General features: G+C 44.1%; 1 protein-coding gene across 1 annotated transcript; it reads left to right on the top strand.

Moving 5' to 3' along the window:
* The first annotated feature begins 3,307 nt into the window (after nucleotides 1–3,307).
* Nucleotides 3,308–23,501, top strand: MYBPH (myosin binding protein H). Its single transcript, XM_083444504.1, has 11 exons — nucleotides 3,308–4,400; nucleotides 5,703–5,837; nucleotides 8,114–8,281; nucleotides 13,534–13,622; nucleotides 14,959–15,157; nucleotides 15,630–15,769; nucleotides 17,757–17,916; nucleotides 18,954–19,090; nucleotides 20,409–20,595; nucleotides 22,726–22,779; nucleotides 23,151–23,501. The coding sequence occupies exons 1-10, from the start codon at nucleotides 4,196–4,198 to the stop codon at nucleotides 22,734–22,736; spliced, it is 1,431 nt and encodes a 476-aa protein (XP_083300630.1). The 5' UTR covers nucleotides 3,308–4,195; the 3' UTR covers nucleotides 22,737–22,779; nucleotides 23,151–23,501.
* The last annotated feature ends 247 nt before the right edge of the window (nucleotides 23,502–23,748 follow it).

Here is a 23,748-nt window from a genome sequence, read left to right as displayed (position 1 = left end):
ATAATAATAAACTAAACTGTTATTGGGAGAGCCAGTTACATGAACATTGGTCAATGTAATTATTTTTGTCTCAAGGAATACCCTCATTTCCACAATCCAGTAAGATTTATAAATATAATCCCATTGAACTCAATGAAAATAAATTGGCTTAAGATGTTACCCTCTCAGCTGAATTATGAATTATGTTTTTAATAAAATGAATAATAATAAACCATCCCCCAAACACACTAATGCTCAGAACAGACCAGAATGTGCTGTCTTACTGCAATGACAATTTCCTGAATGATGGGCCCTGTCACACTGCCCAGCCTCACACCTGCCATCATTGTTCACGAGTGAGGTAAGTATGCAATTGTGTGCCATACATATAATGAGAAGCTTCTCTGTTTATTGGTCCACCTGCTGGGTATCCGAGAGAATGTGACTAAGCCTGCTCTGAATGTCATGATGACAGCAAGTCTGGAAATGCTACTTCACAAAGCCTAGAGACATATGAAACAGCATTGGCTTTTGCCTTTAAGGTGGCCTTTCCCTCAGTAGCATTTGCAGGCAGCATTTGTGAACTTTCCTCCTGATCTTTTCAGATTGTGTATAGTTCTTTTTGTCATTAATGGGAGAAAGAGATGGCAAGGGTTAAATGGTCAAGGGGGAGGCCTGAAGCAAAAAATGCCCTTTGATTCTTTGCAGGTGACACGGCTTGTGGAAATCAGATAACTAAAAAGAGTGCAGTCTGATAAGAGTATGGGTGACTTTTCACATTTGCAGACTGAATATTAAGGTTTGTGTCCAGTCATACTCAAGAGCAGACCCACTAAAATAAGTTTACTTAAGTTATGTCCTTTTTTTCCTGGTGGTACTCACCAAATCTTGGCTACTAAAGTGTGTGAAGAGGGTGTGCCTTTTCTCCTGTGCCCATGGCAGCGGGCCCCTTGATGCGTCACTTCCTCCTCTTCCTCATGCTGTGGTGGCATGGTGGCATAGCTGCAGGAAGCTGCCAGGCTGCCACTGTGCCTGCCGATGCCACTCAGCCAGGTGAAAGAGATCAGCGGGCAGCAGGTGGGCCAGGTCCGTGGCAGCCGGGCAGCAACAAGAGGACTCTGGCTTCCTTGAAGTCATCATGGATGGCACAGAGGTGGAAGGTCATGTTTTCCAGCAGTGGTGAGGCCAGTTTTGGGCACTCAGAGGGCGCTCATTCCACACTGAACCCAGCTGGAACTGCGGCCCACCCAGCATCAGCTGCAGCCAGGCATCAAAGAAGGGTACTTCATTGTGAGTACCAGCACCATTTTTCTAGGAAAAAAGGCACTGCTAAAGTTGGTTATGAGTCCATTGAGCTCAGTATCTTGGGTATGACTTAGGTGAATTCATAGAATCGGGGAGTCAAAGAATTGTAGAGTTGGAAGGGATCCTGAGTATCATCTACTTCTAGTTCAACCCCCTGCAATACAGGAATATGCAGTTATTCCACAGGAATTGAACCTGCAACCTTGGCATTATCAGCACCATGCTCTTGTTAGGATATTTCCGTTCCACCTTAAAAGGGAGCAGGCTTTGAGTCACAGAGTCTGCGTATTTCGTGTTTTCACAGGATGTTTCTGTTGTGTCTTTGCTTTCGTTTCTCTCTCTCTCTCTCTGCCGGAGACATTGAAGCAGGCAGTCATGTTTTTCTTTGTTCTGATCAACGCAGAAATAAACTGGTAAATAATGCTCTCCTGACTGCATCTTTCACTGTGCGTTATCTGCTGATAGAGCGTGCACGGCTCTGGAATGTGGCAAGCTATTTCTGGAGCTCGCGTCGCTAATTGCTGATACTGCGTGTCTGTGGGAGATCGATGGACGTCCGGAGACGACGTGGAGTCATGATGGACTTTGTCTCCCCGGCAGTATCCCAACAGCTCTAACCAACTGAACTATCTAGCGCCATCCCAAATTTCTTGAAAGCTGAGCTGTGCTTCCTATATTTTCTCTGAAGTGAAGCACAGTAGCACGTTCTCACATGTTCTGAAATGAAGTATCTTAATATTTGGGGTCTCATAGTTTGACCTATGATACAACGATGTTTGGCTGCAATGTTCTGACACCATTATCACAATTCTTTTGCCTTATTTTTGTTCTGCTCAGGGCAAAGAGATGTGCTACATGTCTCGTGTTTATCCATGGTGAGCTATTTGCGCCGACGCCTGAAGATATTTAATATCTGCCTCCCCAGGGCATACCAAAATTCCCACCTTGACCATCTAAACTATTATCTGCATACATTAAGCAAATCAATTCATGTTAGATTTAACCACACACAATTGCCAAACACTGAGGCAGATACGAAATGCATTTAAGAAAAAACTTAGCAACATGAAGATTTATTCTTTCATAAAATCCAGCCTTGAACCCTTTGACCTTTAAAATCTCTATCAACTGCTTTCTCAAGCTACAGAAAGTTGCTGGCTGCTTCTTAACTCAGTCACTGGAGATGAACGTATATCAAACCAAACACCTGTTAGGGTGTTAGAACAGAATTAAGACATAAGCCTAGGAAGTTAAGTGCCCATAAACTCTGTGGCCGGATGGCTTCTTTGGACAATCAGCATTCAGGTTAACAAAAATGGTTCCTTTTTCCTCACTCTGACAATCAATTCAGGAACGGGGTTTTTTCAGGAACAATGCTTGGCAATAGGGTTAGAAATCAGGAACATACCAAAGCCAATTGTGCAGAATCAGTAGTGCAGACATGCCCCAACAGTGAGCTATTTGCTAGATCTTTTCCCACACTCAGATCTGACAAGGCAAGCAGGGAAGCAGCATCCTAAAAGAACTGACCGTTCTGGGACTATACCAGTATGCTGCTACCACCATGAGCAGCTCAGTACTGAATGCTCATTTATGAATACCGCTAGCCTCCTCTAATTCTGTAGCACTTCCAAAATAAATAAATTAAGATCATCTACTTCCCTACGGAAACTTTCAGATGTATCATACAATTTAGGAAACATATCTTAAAATGACTCCTGTTTCCAGCTTCTGTACACTCACGTTTCTCCCAAACCCCCTCAAATTAGCAATAAATAAATAAATAAATAAATAAATAAATAAATAGGTATTTTATTAAAGTGAAATGTCATTACATGTTATATTTGCTATTTACATGTTGTATTTATTGTTTACTATTAAGCTTAACTTTCAGGATTCTTTTATTCCACAAGATATTATGCTGCAGCAAATCACAAGATTACTATTTTTCTTGCAGCAGACTAACACAACTATTCCTCTGGAATTTATAGTTTGTCTAGAGAACTTTGCCTTTTGGCACAGTTTTGTCTTCATCAGCTGTTTCCCATGGAGTCTTGATCCATAATCAAGCAGTTTTGTTAGTGCAGTCTGGACCCTGCAAGCCTCAATGACAGATGAGGGTCTTAGGACTATTTGGAAAAAGGAGGAATCAGAGGGACAATAGTAATATTATTATAATTTATTATTTATATCCCACCCATCTGGGTGGGTTTCCCCAGACACTCTTGGAATGCAAGGCTGGGGAAAGGACCCCCAAATTCCTGCTCCCCACAGAATTTGAGGTCGGCAATGATTCCTTAATTTCCAGTTTCATGCTGAACTGGCAGCTTGTGAAGGTTTGGCACCCCTTCTCTACAGGGCTTGGTTTACTTTCAAAAGGAGGTACGGAGGAGGGAGATGGCAAGGCTGAAGGAATGTGACTTTGCACATGCTCAGGGGCAATGCTCTGCATTGAGGGCCAGCTTGAGGGCCCAGTTCCGTCCCTGCTAACGGAACGCAGCTAAACTCTAGAGAGCCTTGCGAAACCTGTCTCAGGGGAAGCCTTGCTTCAAAGGACAGATCATGCTGCGGGCCAGTCCCGCCGCGTCCCGCGGAGCGCAGCTACTCCCGAGGAGATGCTGAATTTGCACCTCGCAGCTGCTGGGCGGCTATTCCTGGCTCCCCCGCCCGCCCAAGCAGGTGGGCCCAAGCGGCGGAGAGAGAGGAGGGGGCGGCCTGGAGGGACCTATAAAACCCCCCAGACCCGGCGGAGAGCACAGGGGAGAAATCGCCGCCGAAGAAGAAAGGAGAGACAGACAGAAAAGGGCGAGCCGGGCGGGACTTTGGCCACCGTCGACCCTCTAACCGCACGCGGCAGCTCCACCGACCGCCACTCCGGGGCACAGAGCGGAGTCCTCGAAGCCCACCGCAGATGTCCGAGCAAGAGGCGGCCCCGGCGGCCCCATCGGAGGCCGCTCCCTCCGAAGAGCCGGCCTCGGCTCCAGCAGAACCGACTCCAGCAGCTCCCGGACCGGACGTAACAACAGCAGCAGCAGCCGCCGCCGTCGAGGCTCCGGCTCCCCCAGTGGCCCAAAGCGCCCCGCCGGCAGCTCCAGCTAAAAAGAAGCCCAAAGAAGGTGAGGGCGGCGACCGACGAGGTGGCAGACAAGGGTCTCGAGCAGCGGAGGCGGGAGGGCGGCGGCAGCGCGTGCGCCTCTTTGCTCCGGGCGCAAACCCGTGGCGCGCGCAGGACGCGGGAGGCCATTTCCAAGGCCACGCGCGGAAATGAGGCGCTTTGAGCCTGGGCACCAAAAAGCAGCTGTGGGGCTTCTCTCATATTTAAAAGACGGCAAAATAGTAGTCGCGAGTGAAGCGCCACGGCCTGCGCCACGCTTGTTTCCGGTGATTTTTCCAGAGGGGTGTTTATTGTGGTATAGTGCTGGCTCCATTTTTTAATAATAATAATAATAATAATAATAATAATAATTTAATTAATAAAATACGCTAGGCCAATGGTATCCTAACTGCAGGCTCTGCCTCCTCCATTTAAGACGGATTTCACTTCTCTGATAAATTGCAATGCAATCCTAACCATGGCTACCTAGAAGCAAGTCCTATTGGATTAAATGGGAACTAAATAGGGTTGGGACTGCAACCTTAAAAGCCCCATTGCCACCGACGTCTCATTTGCAGTTACCTGGATGAGCCGTATATGGTCCGGAAGCACCAAAAGAGGTCTTGTAGCTTTTTACAACAAAACCTCTATGAGTGTCAGAAATGGAATGAATGAGAAAACCACCAGCAACAACCCACCATGAAATCACCTTCAGCTGTTTGTTCCCGCTGACTGCTATGGAGGGCATCATAGAAGCAGCTGGAGCTGGAGAAGGAGGATAGTGTTCTCTTACCCCAGCCCCAGAAATTTGAAGGTAGTAGGAAGGAGACCTGGTTCCCCAGGGAATTTACTGCATCAGCAATATGTATTTTGATGTACCCCTCTGGTCACAACCCCCCACTACATTCTCTTGTTCAGCTGAACAGGTGAAAGGGAGCCCTGTATGCATACAACTGTACATGTGTCGGAGCTTCCATGCAGTCATAAATCCAGTGCAATTGAGGTTCCTGATGAAAATCCCTATGCCCATACAACTGTATGTATGGAGATGTGCTCAGCTTAATGCTGGATGTTGGGGCATGTAGCCAGAGGGATGCACCAGTGTTGGGGAGTGGGACACAACCCCGCTCCCTGCTCTCACATTCATTAAGTGTGTGGGAATTTGCATAGCTATCATGCAAAGGCTAAAATAAGGTTGGGATATGCATTCTCTGACCAAGCCCTTAGTCCAAGAAAAGAGCATTAATGAATTTACACAGCATTAAGTACTGAACTGGTGGGGATGGAAAATGCCTTACTAACGCTTTTATATTTGTGATACCAGGCAGTCCCAGCTCACCGTTAAATCTAACAGTGGACGATGTGAACGACAATTCTGTGACTCTGACGTGGGATGCCCCAGAGGTTGTGGGCCATTCTGGCCTGGATGGATATGTGGTGGAGCACTGCAAATACGGAAGTAGGCTTGAGCTTTATCTCTCGTGAGCATGAAGAGCTGCATGCATTAATATGGAAAATAGGATAACATGGTCAGGATAAATTGCTTGTCCCTCTCTTGACGTATCTACAGCCACAGTTGGAGGTGAGGAGAGAACCATATAGTTCTCATGAAATGTTTGTTGAACCCTTAAACCGCTGAACAGGTGTGTAAAGAAAATGATATGTGTTCTCTTCTTAGCCTGACATCTTCTCCACACACCCGATCAGTTGCTCACATGCCATGTTGACGTGCAATGGACATGCTCTGTGAGCTCAAGGAGAGAAAGGCTTGGAATACTAGAAGCAGCAAGTCATGGGATTGCAAATTCTAGAACCTTGAGGTTGGTCCATTTCTTTTAGGAGCTCTCAGGCAAGAAGAGATTCCACAGATGTAGCTTCTATTCAAGCACTGCATTGGTTCTGTCCAGCTGCTGAGAAACAGAACTTGCATGCTGGTGGAGGAAATGTTTAACATGTAGAAAGTCTGCTTGCTGTGGAACTACTGAAAGAAGGAAATCTACTTAGTCGAGAAATGACAACCTTGCCTTTCAGCCTGTATACTGTATATGGCAATTGGTGGAAGTGGCTTTCTAAACATGGAAATGGAGAAAGTAGTTATTTCTCCCCTCTTTCAACCACTTTTGCAAATTGAATCCATTACGTAGCAAGTATAGATGCCATGCCATAGAAGCTGCCAAATACGCACCTCCTGGGCAAGGCTTTTCTATAGCATAGAAAGGTACGGCATATTTGGCACAAAGATATGGCACTTTATATTACGAAAAAGGGTTGCAGTCTATGATGTCTGCTTTTAAAAAAATGAATAATATTAGGAAACAAGATTACATTTGTGAGCAATTTGGTTTGTAAACCACCAGTGATGGATTAATCATGTCACAGCCTGAGTGGAAGATGTTGTGTATTAAACAAGGTTTATCATACACACTGAGTATGCCATAATGGTAATAAATAGTGGGTGACGTCTACTAAAGTCTTCAGCAATTGATGACATCCCTATTGATTGCTACAAACAATTTATGTTGCCCATTTTCATGGGTTGTCTAGCTGGGGTTTCTTGTGAGCGATAGCTGGGTGAATCATTTCTCATAAATAAATTATTTTGAGTTTAGCTCTTTTCCTTGCTCGCAAATTACTTCCTGCATTCCAAATTGTTTGCTGAATATTTTATTCAAGCCAGTTTTTCGACCTGCATGAGTGCATTATCACATATTTGTCACTCCATATCTGCATGGTGTATTTGGAGAGCTACCGTAGGGTAGCATTTCCACTCACTGATTAGATTGCCTCAACCTTTGTAACCTCTTTTGTTAATTGAATCCAATAAAAGCATGCTTTTGTTGTGATTAGAAGAGGATGTCCTTGAAACATGGCATAACTTCACAAAAGACGGCTTGAGCACAATTGTAGCACAAATGTATCCAAATGTTATATCCCAATGGGGATAATTTAGGGTTGCCATATTTCAAAAAGTGAAAGGCTTTTTTTGGGGGTGGAGGCAAAGTTGTTGACCTTTCTTTCCCAGACATTTTAGCCACTTTTTGGCCCAGACACCATTTTCGACGGACGAATCCCGGCTATGTCCAGGACCTATGGCACCCTTAGATAATTTGAATGTAAGAATGAGCTTATACATGGTCTTTCTAGAGTTGGGAGGCTAGAACTGATATATTGCAACCTTAAATTTGGTGTTGGTTTTTAAAAAACCAGACAGACAGACAGACAGACAAACAAACAAACCAGTAGACATAGGTTAGCAAAGCATAGGTTTGCTTTTGAACAACACAGTCTTAAGAGTGTTGAATTGGAAGTAAGTGCTACTGTGTTCTGAAGTAAGTGTTCTGAGCATTGGAGCTTTCATCTCACTCTCAAGAAAGAACTGAGTGCACTCTGTAGACAGATACATTTTAAATGTATCAGAGTAGAGGCCTCATTGTCCACTGAATCGACTTTATACAATAATTCTGTTGCGGATGACGTAGTGGGGCAGCAATAAACATTAGACCTCCTGGCAGCTTACCTGCTGCTTACCTGGAAGTGGGGGCAGGGAGGTTGACATGGTGCAAATATACTGGCAGAGCCAATCTGGCATTCCAACCGGTGTGTTTACATTGTGTTGACCCCTCCTTCCTGGTAAGTAGCAGTGACTCTGCTGTAAGGTCAAACGAGTGCCATAACCCAACCGTGCCATCCTTGCTTCTAATCATATGACTCACCTGTTGCATATTTTTGTTTTAGCTACAGACTGGGTGGCCGCCAACACAAAGCCCTTCCTTTCCACCCGTTATGTAATTCGCGATCTAACATCTGGAGATAAACTTCTCATTCGCGTGAAGGCTGTGAAAGGTGATGGAGTTAGTGAGCCAGCTGTCCTGGACCAGCCACTCCTCATCAGAGAGGTTCTTGGTATGTATCTTGAATGCATTTAGCATAACAGAACATGTTCATTAACATGGATTATTCAAAGAAGTTCTTCATATCATCTTCCTGGTCAAAATACTCGCTGTAGCTGCTGTTTGCCTTGTTGGGAGTTATTCCCCCACCCCCAGGAGCTTTGTGGGACCATGATTTCCATCAGCAAAGTGATATGCAAAGGTTAAACAACACTCCTTCCCTTATACACAAGCAGATCAAATTTGCTTAATGGCTTTCATTAGCTCCTGTAATCTCCATAAGAGAGACTTTGGCTCACATTAGTACAGTATACCCTTGGAGTTTTTTCTTCACCACAACTAAAGCCTGCTAGCATTTGGTGTCATGATTTGTTGTAGCTGGTTGCCCTGTGGTATGCAATGGAGAATTAATTTCAGATGACTTTCTGGTTTTGGCTGTTTCCATTTTGCCCTCGCAAAGATTGTTTTACTTTTCCTTCTGTTGTCCTTTCTTCATTGCTTTAAAAATTATGAACAGCTTTGACTCATTTTTGCAATTTCTTGAAATGAAAATGAAGCAGACATCCCAGAATAGAGCAATCAGACCTGCTTGTGTAAAAATGGAGCATACTTTACCTACTTAAAGGTGAGAACAAGATGCAGTTGATGTTATGTGAAATCCGCTTTAATAAATTAAAAAGGTGCCATTGATGCACCTATTTTTGGACAGTCCCATGAATATGTAGGGCAAGTGGATATCTCCTATGACAGCGTGCATTGCAGTGAGCGGCAGGCATTGCACATGGACCTTAAACATGCATCTGATAGGCCTTCTTGGTGCACCATTGGGAAGTACAATTATGTTTCATCCAATGTTAATATAAAACTGTTCTTCAATCCTATACATGTTTATTCAGAACTAAATTTCCTTATTTTCAATTGGCTTACTTCAGTAGTTCTGTTGAGGGCATGGTAGCTTCCCATGTTCTTTCTTCAGCATTTTAGCACTCAACTGGAAGCACTAGATAACATCCATGGCAAGGCAGGTTCCTTTTAACCTGGGATGCCCTTGTGGCTATGACATTACCTTGCCCTCATCCTTCAGTCATCAACAGAACTCTGGGTAACAGGAGACCAGAAGAAGCTGAAGTCAGTGATGAAGAAGTATACCTCCCAACCACATTTAGTTCTCAAAATAAATCATGTGCAGATATATCTACAGATTGCAAGAACAGTCTGATCTGCAAGTCCTGGGTATGACACAGCTCTGACTTCCATGGTGTCAGCTGCTGATAACATTAATGTGGCACCACAATGTAATGAAACATACATTGCACTGTTAATTGCATCTCACTTAGCAGCAGTGGTCATGGATCTGAGTGCTGTAATTTGGAACCCATGTATACATTTTTCTGCAGCTAGAAACCAGCTGAGGAGAATCTACCAAGTACCGCTTTTTAAACTACTGCATAAAATGCTGGTAGAGTGCACCCCCCAACTATTAAAGATTCAGGGATCATGTCCTTCTTTGCATCTGGTCACTTTACCCCTGGCTCCTTCACTTCAGATTGCAGCAAGACCTTCAGTGCTGCTTAGGAGTTTGAAAGCTTCTTCAGCCTCCTCTAGGTATTGCTGGCCCCATAGTGTGTTTAGTAGGGATCTTGTGTGGAGTGTGAAATATTAAGACCTTGTGTAGCTTGGACAGAAGGGTCACACTTCAGACTAACCTAAATTCTGTTTCTACTGTGAAGAGGAATTATTTTTAGACAAATGTTTTGATGGAAAACGATGAATGCCGGTGATGAACATATTTCTCTGCCAGCTAGTTGGTAAGTGAGTTCTCTAATGCAGCATGTAATTGTGCTGCCTGCCAGCACAGATTGTCACTGGACTTACAGAACTATCTTTCACTACTTGTGTACCACTAGCATAAGGTGTGGAAGGAGTAGGGGCATAAAGGCATCTGCTACTGTCTTATGAAATTTGTACACAGTGCTTTTTAACCTGACTGAATGAGTCAAAAACGGGTTGTATTTTCAGATATCGGCAGTACTGTACTGGCAGATGAATGTTTTCTTTGTGCTGGGGTAGGTTCTATAGTCTGAGTGTCTCAGATTATGCAAATATAAAATCTTGACCAGCATGTTATATTTAAATTGTTATTGCAATTCCAGCTGTTTAGTTAACAAGTCTACTTTATGTACATTGCTGGGAGCAAATTCCAGTTGAGTGCCTGTGTAGCCGCAGGTAGACAAAAAAAATACGCTATGGCATTTTGAGACTGATGGTCTATTTACACACTTAATCTTCAATTAGTTTTCTAGCCAATTGGTACAGCGTAGCAGCACCAGTTCTCAGCTCAGGAAACTCACAATCTCTCTCATTGCACAATATTGATATAATATTACTAGCCTACTTTATTGTGTGTTGAAAGGACTGGCTCTTTTTTAAAAAAGTGTGCTTAATGCTGTCACTTTTATTCTGAAAGATTAGCATCAGTGTCCTCTACATAGGTTTCTGTGTTTGAAAATGTCAGCCTGCTGTTTGCCCCTGTTGCTGTTTGATTATAACCTTGGGGGCTTCCGCTGCCTGAGACAGTGGCCTCATCCTGCCTAGTGGCTGCGCTGGCCCTGCTGATAAGAATAAATGCCAGCAAGGGATTTCAGGGGGAAAGAGATGGGCGAGTGAAGATGCTGTTACAGTTCTTGGCAGGTCTCTCCTCTGGTATATCCTACTGCATTGCTGGTGTTCTATGAACAGAGTTGCTAAAGTATCTTTCAGCTTTTTAATCCTGGGTCCTCCTTTACACGACCACTTCTGGAACGTAAGCTCCTGCACGTTTAAGCCTCGCAGGCATGCATAGCTCTTTTATTAAACCCCAACATAATTCCTTTACCACCCAGGCTACCATTGACAAATATAGCATGCTAGAGTTACACCATTGCTATTTTGATGCTAGCGAAGACAGCGGCAAGTGATTAAATGCATACAGGCTTCTTTTGACTCTCACCAGGTTGTTTTCCCAAGGGAAGTATAAAGCTCTGCTTCCAGTATGTGCTGTTCACTGCATAGCACATGCACACACATCTTTTTGGCTTAGTATGCAACAGAGGGACTTGAAGTAAAATCCAGAAATTGTAGGAACATAGTTTTAGAGCTGAAAGAAAATCTGAGATTGATTTGGTACAAAACCAATTTTGTAGCTGTATATTGAAAACTACTATCTTAGGATGAATTACAAAACCTACCTTTATTAGGACCCCCAAAAAGGACACTAACCCCACCAATTTGAGATTCCTGCATTGCAGGGGGTTGGGCTAGAATGACCCTCGGGATCCGTTCAAACTCTACAGTGTTATGATTCTGTGACTGATCACCTCTGGAGGTGGGTGAAAATTGGAATTTGAAGTTACAATGCCTGCAAAAATGTGCAGGGAAAAAAAAACTATTTAACTTTTAGAAGACAACTGAAGGCAGCCCTGTTTAGGGAAGTTTTTAATGTCTGATGTTTCATCATGTTTTTAATATTTTGTTGGAAGCTGCAAGAAGGTATGCTGTTGCTACGAGGCACTTGATATTGATTCGTCTTGCTGAGTGGATTAAATTAAATTATGAAATGCATGCCTAGTACTATTTATGAGTCCTGATCCCAGCTCTCCATTCATGGAGCTAACCAACTCAGCTCAAAAAATTGCCAGAGTTAATAGAAACTCTCACCTCTGATAATTTATAAAGCACAGTTACCTGATCTGTGGCTCCATGGTTGGGTCAGGTTACGAATGTGTCATTTAATAACAAACAAACCGCAGGGTTCTTGCCAGTGCAGCCTTGGCCAGAATTCATTTCCATTTTGATTCTCTGGGCTGTGATGGAAGAGCTAATCGTTTGCCTTACCTCCCTGGGTTTACTGATTTACTGATTTACTGTGTTTATATGGCACCTTTCTGCCAAGGCACTCATTGTAGTTTACCATTTTAAATATTAAAACAAATGTTACACAGAGCTTGCCAAACTTTTCATGTTAGTGACACACTTTTTAAAACATGCCTCATTTCGTGACACAGTAATTCAGTTTTACTAGCAAACCGAAGCTTAAACAAACCCCTTTCCCGGGAGGAGCACGGGGAGTGTTTGCGTGACACACCTACGCACTGCTGCAGCCGACACACTAATGTGTCATGACACACAGTTTGGAAAGCTCTGCGTTACAGAATACAGAACAGAGCTTTCTCAATCGGAATTTTGGAGCTGATGACACAAACTTCCTAGCCTGGATTTCTCCTCAGGGATACACAAGTTTTTCGTAGGAAGACTAGAGCAGGTGTGGGCACTGCTGACTCAACGTTTTCTCAGGCCATGGATAATCACTTCAGGAGCTGATGGTTTGGGCTCCCTGGCTTGGGCTTCTCTCCTCACAGGTATTTCTTCAGAATAGTCAGGGAATGTGGGAAGGACTGAGCCAACAGTTCTCTCACGCCACTGCTGGTCGCTTCAAGAGCTGGTGGCATCTTCTCCTTGGCCTGAGTTGTATTTATGGTCCAAGGAAGATGCATTGTTGCACAGAGGGGAAAGTGTCAAGAGTTCGCCCTACACTCATGTAGGATCCTGGCAGAGACACATGCCCAACTGGCATGTTCTCTCCCTTCTGGTCGATCGTTTGGGAGCTTTCTTCAGCCCAAACATCACAGCGACCGATGCTAACAGACATTGGCACACTTAGGGATCTGCAGAGTCTTTGCAGCTTGCGTAACATACCTCAGCGACTCAGCATTTTGGCTAATCTGCTTTATTTACATATAAACACACACGGAGCACTGCAACATGGCTCCCTCTCTAGAGACAGCAAAGAGAAAAAAGAACAAAGGACAATAGTCCCACTTCACGGAACACAGTAACACAAACATCCTGTCTCCGTCACTTCCCTCTTTGTGGAGTCAAAACATACACCGTCATGTGAAAGACAAAAATCCCATGACTGCAATCCTGGAGCAGGAATTCTAACAGAAAGTTCCCTTGATCCTACAAGGTTTAACAACAATGAAATATGAGATATTTGGGTTATTCTGCCTCCAAACTGCTGTGGAATCTCTCTGGTCATATGAGTATCTCAGTGCTACCCCCCCCTAACATTCTTATTTATTTAAGACATTTATATACTGCCTAATCATTAGTGCTTCTAAGCATTCCAGGCAAGCCAAATGAACCAAGCAAAGGAGATTCATCAGTGATTCCACAGCAAAGTTATGCAGTACCAGTGACAAACCGCTATAATTTTGTTTTTTCTAGAGCAGCCCAAGATCCGACTGCCACGCTATTTGAGGGACTTGTACATGAAGACTGTGGGCGATGTGTTGAACCTGATGATTCCTTTTCGGGTATGTGGATCCTTATTCTTATTTTGACATTTTGGCTTTGGGCGGTGATAAAAGCCTTTGCATAATTGGTCAAGAAGCTAGGAATAGTTGCAGAAAGCTTGCAAAGGTGAACTAGTTCTCAGGTTGGCTACAGTGGGCAGCCTCCAAAGCAGAAACTATTGATGTTTTGGAAAGAATTCCAGCTTCACTTGAATGTGGCCTGGTCACTGAGAAAAATAAAGGACTGGCAGGCTTGGGAAAAAGGAAACATTGGATCTTGAGAAGAGAGCTGTCTCAGGACAAGGCAGGACTAGAAACAAGGTACTCTACACAAACCATAGAATCCTAAACTGTAATGTGTAAACAAGCTTAAGCTTTGTTTGGCTGACATATGCATTACATCTGTATATTGCAAGTCATATAAAACTCACCAGCTCTTGGCAGCCTCCTAATCTCTAAACACAGACGGAAAAAGTGTCTTATGTCATACTTGATCTTTTCCTAGCACTAAATTCTGACACTGGATCTCTTTTTATGTTATTCTGATTTAAAGAGCTCTTATCAAGAGAATACTTCGACATTGTGATCAAGTTTGTTATGTGCGTTTGGAAGGCAGAGGCGGTATGTTCCAGTCAGGCACTGGGGGGGGGGGGGGGTTGTAGCCCAGAGCCTAAAATAGCTCTTGACTAAAAATAGCAAGTGCAAGCCATATGGAGTGGCATAGAGAGACTTATAATAGGCTATAGCACTCCATGCATTTCCTTGGTTCTTAGGTATCTGTAGACTTGCTGTGGATCTAGGCCACTCCCTTAAAGGGCCAGCTGTCAGAAGCAACTGCATTTGACACACATTCATACTAGCTTCAACTGCCCCTAAGTTTTTTGTTGCGGAGGGGACTTCAGAGCTCAGGTTTTGGGTAGAAACATCAATATGAAAATGTGCATGGGCACTCACATACATAAATGTGTGTTGGCAACTGTCCTGCCTTTGAATAAGAGTCCAAAAATGGTGTTGGCTTTTTGCATCACAGTTTAATCATATGTGGCTAGAAAGTGGAAGCAAATGAGCATTTTCTTTCTTTGAAACTTTATTCCCACTTTTCACTTCCATGAAGAACAATCAACACAGTTCACATAGTAGAACCACAATACTAATATAAAGCAAACTCTAATCAGTGAAATCAAATTAATAAAACGAAACAAAAAACAGACAACCGTAGTTATAAGAGCAACACCAGGAACCATCAAAATCATGAAAATCATGCCGAAGATTCACTGTTATGTTTATAAGAGTTAGTAGCCAGACAAATAGAAGAAAACCGCGATATACCAACTGTTCTACATATGCCTTTCCTTAGGGAAAGCCAAAGCCACAGGTGACCTGGACCAAAGATGGCCAGCCTCTGGATGCCAAGCGAATGCATTTGCGCAACAGTGAGAGGGACTCCGTCCTATTCATCCGCCAACTACAGCGCAGTGATTCTGGAAAATACGAAATAAGTGTTAAGATCTTAGATGAACTAGAAGACAAGGCCACCATTAATCTCCAGGTGATTGGTAAGGGCGATGAAACCATATGGTTTGATTTGGTATCTAAAGGGTGGCTAGCTCAGATACCTCTTCCCTTGAAACAAAATTCTCTAATTCAAGAGTCACTGTGTACTGTGGCATATGGCACCTTGCTGGGCCTGGCATTATTAAGCATCGGAGCATGTGGTGTGCTTATGCCATGGGGAATGTGTAGTGAGATGACTGTTCTGTTTCAGTCTTGAATCCCTTATATAACAGGGTAAGATAGAATTAGGAGCCATTGTTTCTGATACTGAAACTACACCTGCATGAGAGTTATGAATGAATAATAATAATAATAATATATTCTAGTATGGTTATAGATTTCCCTCTTCTTCCGGATAGCTTAATGGCTGCTCTCTGTTTTATCTGGTGCCTGCTGCTGAACTTCTCCGTGATGTGGCATGGCAGGTAGCACTGTCTTGATATTTCAGAAGTAATGTGTGGCTCATCTTTTCAGAGAGACCAGGCCCTCCTGAGAACCTGAAGCTGGTGGATGTATGGGGCTTTAACGTGGCGTTGGAGTGGAGCCCACCCAAAGATAATGGCAATGCTGATCTCAAAGGGTACACAGTCCAAAAAGCAGACAAGAAGACTGGGGTAAGGACTTGGGGCTGGGAAAGATACAGCCTGGGGGGCATTGTACTTTGTGCAAAGATTAGTGGTGGGCCCTGAAGCCGGCATCACTTCACAGCTGTTTACAAATCCCAACAAAAAGGAGTCAGTATAAGAAATGCAATGCGTATTCCACAAAAACACAGCCCACAAATTCCGTGACAATACAGAATTTGGTCACAGGTGGTTTAAACAGTGAAAATGAGAATGGGAAAAGAACATTACTTAGAACCTTTATGCTTTTTATTCTTTTATGTTTTTTATAGTACAATAAACGGAATCAATAACATCTTGAATAAGAATGTAAATCAAAGTTAAAAAAAAGCTCATGTACGAACTTTTTTCTTTTTAACTAGCAAATGTAAATAACCCTCTAAATGTATCCATATTTAGTCCAACAAATCTTTCCCTTGAGAACCTTTTCCTCTCTAATCCTCCATCAGGCAGCATTTATTTCAGAAATGGCAGTAGGTCAACACAGTTTGCCTTTGTAATAGAGCTTTATTCCTGGGGTCCAATCACAAGCCCCCTGGAAGAATTGATTCACTCAGCTATTTTTATATACCTGGTGCTGTGACCTATGCCTTGCTTCAGTTGCTCTGTGGAAGCATTGATACTGTATGAGGTTTTAAAACAAACAAATACACAAACTTTCAATTTTGGTTCAAAATATACATAAGGGTCATTAAAATCAATAAAAAATCAAAAACATGCAGATCATCATAAAACAACATTGCTGCCAAATATTTTTGGGACCCACCTTTTTTCCGTGAATGCCATCTGTTTTGAACTGTTTTTAATATTGCCTTTTGATATTGTAGCCTTCTCTGGGATCTTGGGGTGAGAGAGGGCAACATATTATAATATTAATAAATGTGCAGTTCTTCTTCTTCTTCTTATCAAATAGTATCAAAGGTCTTTTCTATAAGGTGCAAAAGCACCCTTTTATGCAAACATATAAGAGAGTCTTGGCTTGTTCAATGCAGCAAGTTAGCTTGGTATGCTATATTTATATATGGTGGCAATTAAGAAAGGGCCAGAGGGACACGGGTGGCGCTGTGGGTTAAAGCCTCAGCGCCTAGGGCTTGCCGATCGAAGGTCGGCGGTTCAAATCCCCGCGGCGGGGTGAGCTCCCGTTGTTCGGTCCCAGCGCCTGCCAACCTAGCAGTTCGAAAGCACTCTCGGGTGCAAGTAGATAAATAGGGACCGCTTACTAGCGGGAAGGTAAACAGCGTTTCCGTGCGGCTCTGGCTCGCCAGAGCAGCGATGTCACGCTGGCCACGTGACCCGGAAGTGTCTCCGGACAGTGCTGGCCCCCGGCCTTTTAAGTGAGATGGGCGCACAACCCTAGAGTCTGTCAAGACTGGCCCGTACGGGCAGGGGTACCTTTACCTTTAAGAAAGGGCTTGGTGGGAGAATGTGCTACGTGGCTGGATAGAGGGTGAGTTTTCTCTGCTTTACTGGTGGGGGCAGTTTCCTGTGGAAAGAAGAATTCTTGCTATTATTCCCCACCCCATGACAGCAATGGAATGTTTGTCAAGTGGGGACTCTCTTTCTTCTCAATTTGCCAAATTGTATTGGTGGGCTGTTTCCCATCTCTTGCAATACTGCTAGAGTAAAAACCATGGGACCAGAGAACCTGTTACACTGAAAGATGTAGCTATCAAGAATTGTACAGTTCTTAAAAAACAAAACAACACACTAAAGATTGAGTTAAATGTTTCCTCCTGTGCTGCAGTTCCAGCAATCCCTGCCTTGGGCATTGCTATTCGGTATGAATAGGAGGCCCTAATGGTGCCACCGTCACCCACTTTCATTTGCCCTAACACCAAAACAAAATAGCACCCCAGGGTGGCTTCCATAGTATTTTTTTGGCTTGGGAAGCTCTTGGTCCTTCTGCTGAGAGGGCAGCCCTATGCCCTGAACCTGAACCTTTTTCGTGTTTAAGAGGCTGACCTTTACTGCTTTCCAGCAATGGTTCACAGTTATGGAGCACTACAACCGCACCAACTGCACCGTCTCCGATCTCATAATTGGCAACAGCTACTCCTTCCGAGTCTTCTCAGAGAACCCCTGCGGCCTCAGCGAGAAGCCTGCTGTCTCCAAGGATGTGGCTCACATCAAAAAATCAGGTAGGGGCTGTAGAAGCACAATAGGAAAGACAAGTTTGTGGAAACCCACCCCTTCCCTTGTAGGGCTGGTGGGTTACGTGCATGGAACATCGAGAACAGAAGGCAGCCATGACAGCTCAAACCATTCCAGCCAGAGTGTCTAAAGCATCTTCTTTGATGGGCAGCGTTCCAGCAGCTGTATGCTGAGGTGGCAGGGGAGGGGAGTATCAGAGGAAAAGTGGGTGGGGACAGCAAGAAAAGTAGGTAATACCACACAACTGACTCTTGTTCAATAGGCCACATTCCAGCCACACCAAAGAGCTGGAGGGGAGGGTGTGAAGCAGGGCTAGTGAAGAGGATGTGGAGAGAGGGACACATGGGTTGGAAGAGAGATCACAACCTGAGGAAAGACCTGAATGCAGGATTGGGAAGCCTGGAGGGGGCAGTTTTTAACCCAGAGGCTGGACGACCCTCACTCTGATGTAAAGCCAGATAAGCCATGGCAGATACTGGGAGGGATGACAGAGTGAGTTTTAATGGTGTAGTTGCGGTGAAAAAAGGAACGTTTTCTTTCTGCCTTTCATAAAGATATCAGTTACAAATGAATACGTGGCTGGAGGCTGCTGACAGTTTTCTCAGGGAGCTAAAGATCAGAAGGTTGGCGGTTCGAATCTGCTTGATGGTGGTGAGCTCCCCTTGCTCTGTCCCAGCTTCTGCCAACCTAACCTAACAGTTTGAAAGCACACCAGTGCAAGTAGATAAATAGGTACCACTGCGGCAGGAAGGTAAAAGGCGTTTCCCGTGTGCTGTGGCTTTCGTCACGGTGTTCCATTGCACCAGAAGCGGTTTAGTCATGCTGGCCACATGGCCTGGAAAGCTGCCTGCGGAGATGAGCGCCACACCCCACAGTCATCTTTGACTTAACCATCCAGGGGTCCTTTACCTTTTCCAATTTCAATATACAGAGCTGTCATTTTGTATTGTTTCAGAAAGTCTCACAATCTGCTCCCCCTCTTATGTAGAGTTATATTGATCTGCCTTCTCCCCCACTCCCCCAGCAATCACATACAAAGCAGAGAAGTACAATAGCAAGGATCTTTCTGAACCTCCAAAATTCACCCAACCTCTCACCGACAGAACTACCACCCGGGGCTACAGTACCCAGCTTGTCTGTTGTGTCCGGGGCTTCCCAAAGGTGAGTGCTGGTCATTCTTGGAAGCTAAGTGATCAGTGACCGTCTTTAGCAAGACTGAATCTGACATTGTGTATAGGATGAGAGGCTTGAGGTGTTTCCTTTGGTAGAGGAACATGGGTTGACTTCTTTTGTTAATGGGGATAAGTTACAGACAGGTGGATCCATTTATTTCAGGTTAAGTGTCCCTGCTGCATGTGTTTACTCCTCAGCCTGTTCTGTCCTGCTTCCACAGTAATCTGCAAACTTTTTTTTTTAAGCTGCATTTGAATGTTTTTTTTTCAAAATATAAATTTCTAATTGTAATTTAGGGACGCGGGTGGCGCTGTGGGTTAAAGCTTCAGCGCCTAGGGCTTGCTGATCGAAAGGTTGACGGTTCGAATCCCTGCGGCGGGGTGCGCTCCTGTTGCTTGGTCCCAGCGCCTGCCAACCTAGCAGTTCGAAAGCAGTCTCGGGTGCAAGTAGATAAATAGGGACCGCTTACTAGCGGGAAGGTAAACGGCGTTTCCGTGTGCGGCTCTGGCTCGCCAGAGCAGCGATGTCACGCTGGCCACGTGACCCGGAAGTGTCTTCGGACAGCGCTGGCCCCCGGCCTCTTGAGTGAGATGGGCGCACAACCCTAGAGTCTGTCAAGACTGGGCCGTATGGGCAGGGGTACCTTTAATTGTAATTTATTTCACAACACGCATTTAGATGCATACCTTTTTTGAGTTGAGGTCCACATCACAACATTCAGAGAACCATGAAGTCTACCAGATAAGAGCTACATTCTGATCTGTACTTTAGTCCAGGAGATGCGGATCAGGCCAATTTGCATCAAATTCTTCAAGCATCTCTAGAGTTTATGGGGCTTCCAGGAGACCTGTTTATTGAGCATTCACCCTGATTTGTTTGCAGGGAGATGGCTTGGGCTGTTTAATGAGCAGTCATTCTGATATGGTGGGGAGATTGGATGGCATTGCATTGAAGCAAGTGTTATGCCACACTTTCCAGTGCATTTCCCCATCACTTTCCAGATAAATGTCCAGTCTTATGGGGAAGTGGCTTTGTAGTGCCTTCCTGTTTCAGCAAACATGCGATGGGTGCTGCAGTCTATGACAGCACTGGGAGATTGTCAGTGACATCCATCATAAAGCAGTCCCAATGAGTAGGCAGGAGGGTTGAGGGTGAAAAAGTAATGAGACACTGTCTAGAGACTCTAGAAACTTATCACTAAGTAATGGGAAGCTGCTGCTCACCTGGGACCAGTGATCAGCCCCTTCCCACTTTTTTGGAGAGAGGTGTTAATTTCTGCCATTTTGGTGCCTTATCTGTATTTCAGCCCAAAGTGATCTGGATGAAAAACCAGATGGAAATTGGAGAAGACCCCAGGTATTTAGCCCTCATGAACCAAGGTATTTGCTCTCTAGAAATCCGCAAGCCCAGCCCCTTTGATGGTGGTGTTTATACCTGCAAGGCCGTGAACCCTTTGGGGGAAGCCTCTGTAAACTGCAAGCTGAATGTAACAGGTATGTATTTAATAACTGAGTTGTTTGCTTTGGGACTGCCTATTTTGATGCAATTGCTAAGATTTTCAAAGGGAACTGCAACCATTCTGGGTGAATTCTACTGTGGCTTGGAATCCTTTGTCCCTGATGGGAATTCCAATCATAGTCATGTAACGAATTATTTCAGCCTCCTGGAGAGATGTGATTGACAGGCAGGGTGTGTTTGCTAGATGCAGCTGAAGGCTGGTGCACTGCCATCCATTTGCTTGGATTGCTGGCAACCGTTTCCATCTGGGACATTCCCAGAATCACTTTCATACATTGTTAATGCTGGTTCCCAGGATTGATGGCCCTTCTTTATTGATTTCCCAAGGAAACACTGTGCAGCAGCAGGTAGTGACTTAGAAGGTTTGCCAAATGCTGCACATTTTACTTCAGCTTATTAAAATTCATTAAGAAAGTGCTTCAGTCCAGAGGTGATTCGATGGTGCAATTTCAACACTTGTGAAGAGCAGAAGGAAGAGCAGAAGAGGTGACCACAAGCTAGCTTAATTACAATATTTAGCATTTATGTCGTTCTTCAGAATATTCTTTCAAATTGCTTCCTTTACATGTCGTCCCTTACACCAGCCCTTTAAGGTGGGTCAGTATTATAATCTTTTGCAAGTAGAGGGCTCAGGGATTGTGAATTGTTTAAGAACAACTTGGCAGAGGTACAACTAAACCAGAGGCACACTCAGTCAGCCTGGCCTGTGGTTTTTAAAACTACAATAAAGTAGATTTTGATTGAATATTGGGAAATAATGTCTATATGAAGTAAGAGCAGTCAAGTGGGCTGGTTGTAAGAAGGTGGAATAAATTATTTGTAAGTTTTCAAGAAGAGGGTGGTCTTTCCACCATAGAATCCCAAATCTGCAATGCTGTTAAAACAGAAAGAAACAAAACAAAAACTAGCTAAGAGAGTGTGCAAGTCTTCCCATTGGCAAACCTGGCAGTCAAGATGATGAAATACCATATGTTGCACCTGATCATGTTTCCTGGCTCTGGAATCCTGCAGCCTTGTAATATTTCTCTAATAGGATCCATTTAGCCTTAACTATGTAACTGAGATATTAATTCCTCTCCACTCTATTAATGGCAAAGAACCTCCTGTAAGTGGGTAACTGGTGCTCTCCATCTGCAGTGGCTGCAGCCCAGCTGAGTGGCTGTAATTTATTGCCCACACAAGGCTTCCTGATCACATTTCCTTGCTTCAGCAAACAGCTCCCCAGCTCTCTTCCATCCCCCTCCACTTTAACCCCCAAATCTGAGCAGACAAGAAAACAAATGCAACACTTAACCACCCAGAAAGATTTGGTGCTCTCACTTGCAGAGATCTAACCCAAGCAGCACATTCAGTGCAGGCCCAAGCCTGCAAGATACCTGACTCACGTTTTGTATGGCAAAGTCCCAAGGGCTTGGAAAGCATTTGATATTTCACACTCAGCTTTCATTGCGTCCTGTCATGCATATTTTAAAATATTTTATGAAGGCTGTACAATAAAATTCTTACTTGTCTAGATTCTGTTATCAAGGCTAAGCAAGCAAAACAAAAATCACTTCCCTTCCCCAGAACAGCCATGCAGCAAGTCTTTTATGAATGAACACCAGAAACAAAGCCAGAAGGAGATTCTAGAGCTGTATTTACTAGGAGAGGAAATAGCCAGCGCAAAAAGCAATTGACATTCCCACTGCAGGAGTGAAACAGAACATAACCAATTTGGGATGGAGATGAGAGAGATACTAAGAAAAAAGAGCCCTTTAAGCATATAGTGTTTCAAATATAGTGCACTGCCTCTAAACATCTCCCAGCAGACTTGAGTCAGCTAAGCAACTATCTGTGCTTTGCATTTTAACAGCGCAGAGTATATAAAGAAGCATTTTTATAAGCCTGGAGCTGTTGGGGTTTTTTGTGTGTTTGCAAAGGAGTAGCTCTTGCTTAGTGTACTGCAACCAATCACTGTGTTTCTCTGGTCCATTTCTATGGCAAAAGCTTGTGCTACCATTAATGTCATCAGCAGGACAAAACAAACAAGCAAGCAAGCAAAAAAAGACACATTGCGTGAAGAGATGCCTAGAAAGTAATCTTGCAAGTTTCTTATGTTTCCACAGTCCCAGAATGAGGATGACATGGTGAGTCCAGATGAAGAACAAAGTGAGTTTGAGGTAAGATGTCACTGGAAGAATTAAAGATGATCATCCAGAATGCATTTGGTTCAGGAGGCATATCAGAGCTTGGGCTAGGGCTGGCCCAAAACATGTAGTGGCCTGGAGTGAAGGGCAAGGTCTCTCTCACTTCTGTCTTCTACAAAAGACTTGCGGTTCAATCTTACTTCAGTGCTGGCAACAGAACACCGTCCTCCATGGCACTGAAGAGCAGAACAAGCTTAAGGGGTACATGGTGGCAAGGAGAAGGAAAAGCTGGCTGCTTCATAGGTATTAGGAGTGAATGAACGCTGAACTAAATTAGATGGTTTCTGTTCTGGGTGCCTAGTATCCACTCCAGAAATTGAGTCTGCACATATCTCTTGTTTCAGTGTTTCCTGTTCAAGGCCTCCTACAAAACTCCCTCTTGGTATCCCTGCTCTGGAGCAATTCCTTATTCACACACTTAGCTCCATGGTTCCTTGAAGGAATCTCCCGCTTGGAGATGAAGCTGCCGCTGCTGCGTCTTTTCAAAAACAGAAGCTTTATAGAGGACAGAACCTGCAACTAGGATGGCTCTGTAGGGAACACTGACCATGTCTCCTGTTAAATGTCTTTTACTCCTTTTATGGTCTTTCACCCTACAATACAGTTGTTATCAGTCTTGGGGGGAAATGTTCATTTAGGATGACGACAACGATGGTGATAGCAATAAATTAATAATTTTAAAATATCCTACAAAAGACTTTTTACATTCTGCAGTTGGCTCGCTCCAGCATCCCATCACCTATGTATGGGTGACACTGCATTCCAAAATGAAGTTCACTACTACCCTCGGAAGCTACCCAGTCAGGTTGGACTGAACCATCACAAGGGGTCTTTTCAACTTACAAGCTGTTCCCGAAAGATTTGACAGCTAGTGGAGTAAAAGGCTAGTGAAAGTTCTAAAGCAGGATTGGGGAACCTTCCCCCCCTCTCTCAAGGGCTGCG

The sequence above is a fragment of the Podarcis tiliguerta genome (assembly GCF_965153285.1).
Source record: "Podarcis tiliguerta genome assembly, chromosome: 6".
Classification (NCBI taxonomy): domain Eukaryota; kingdom Metazoa; phylum Chordata; class Lepidosauria; order Squamata; family Lacertidae; genus Podarcis; species Podarcis tiliguerta.
This window is presented reverse-complemented; position numbering and strand designations above follow the sequence as displayed.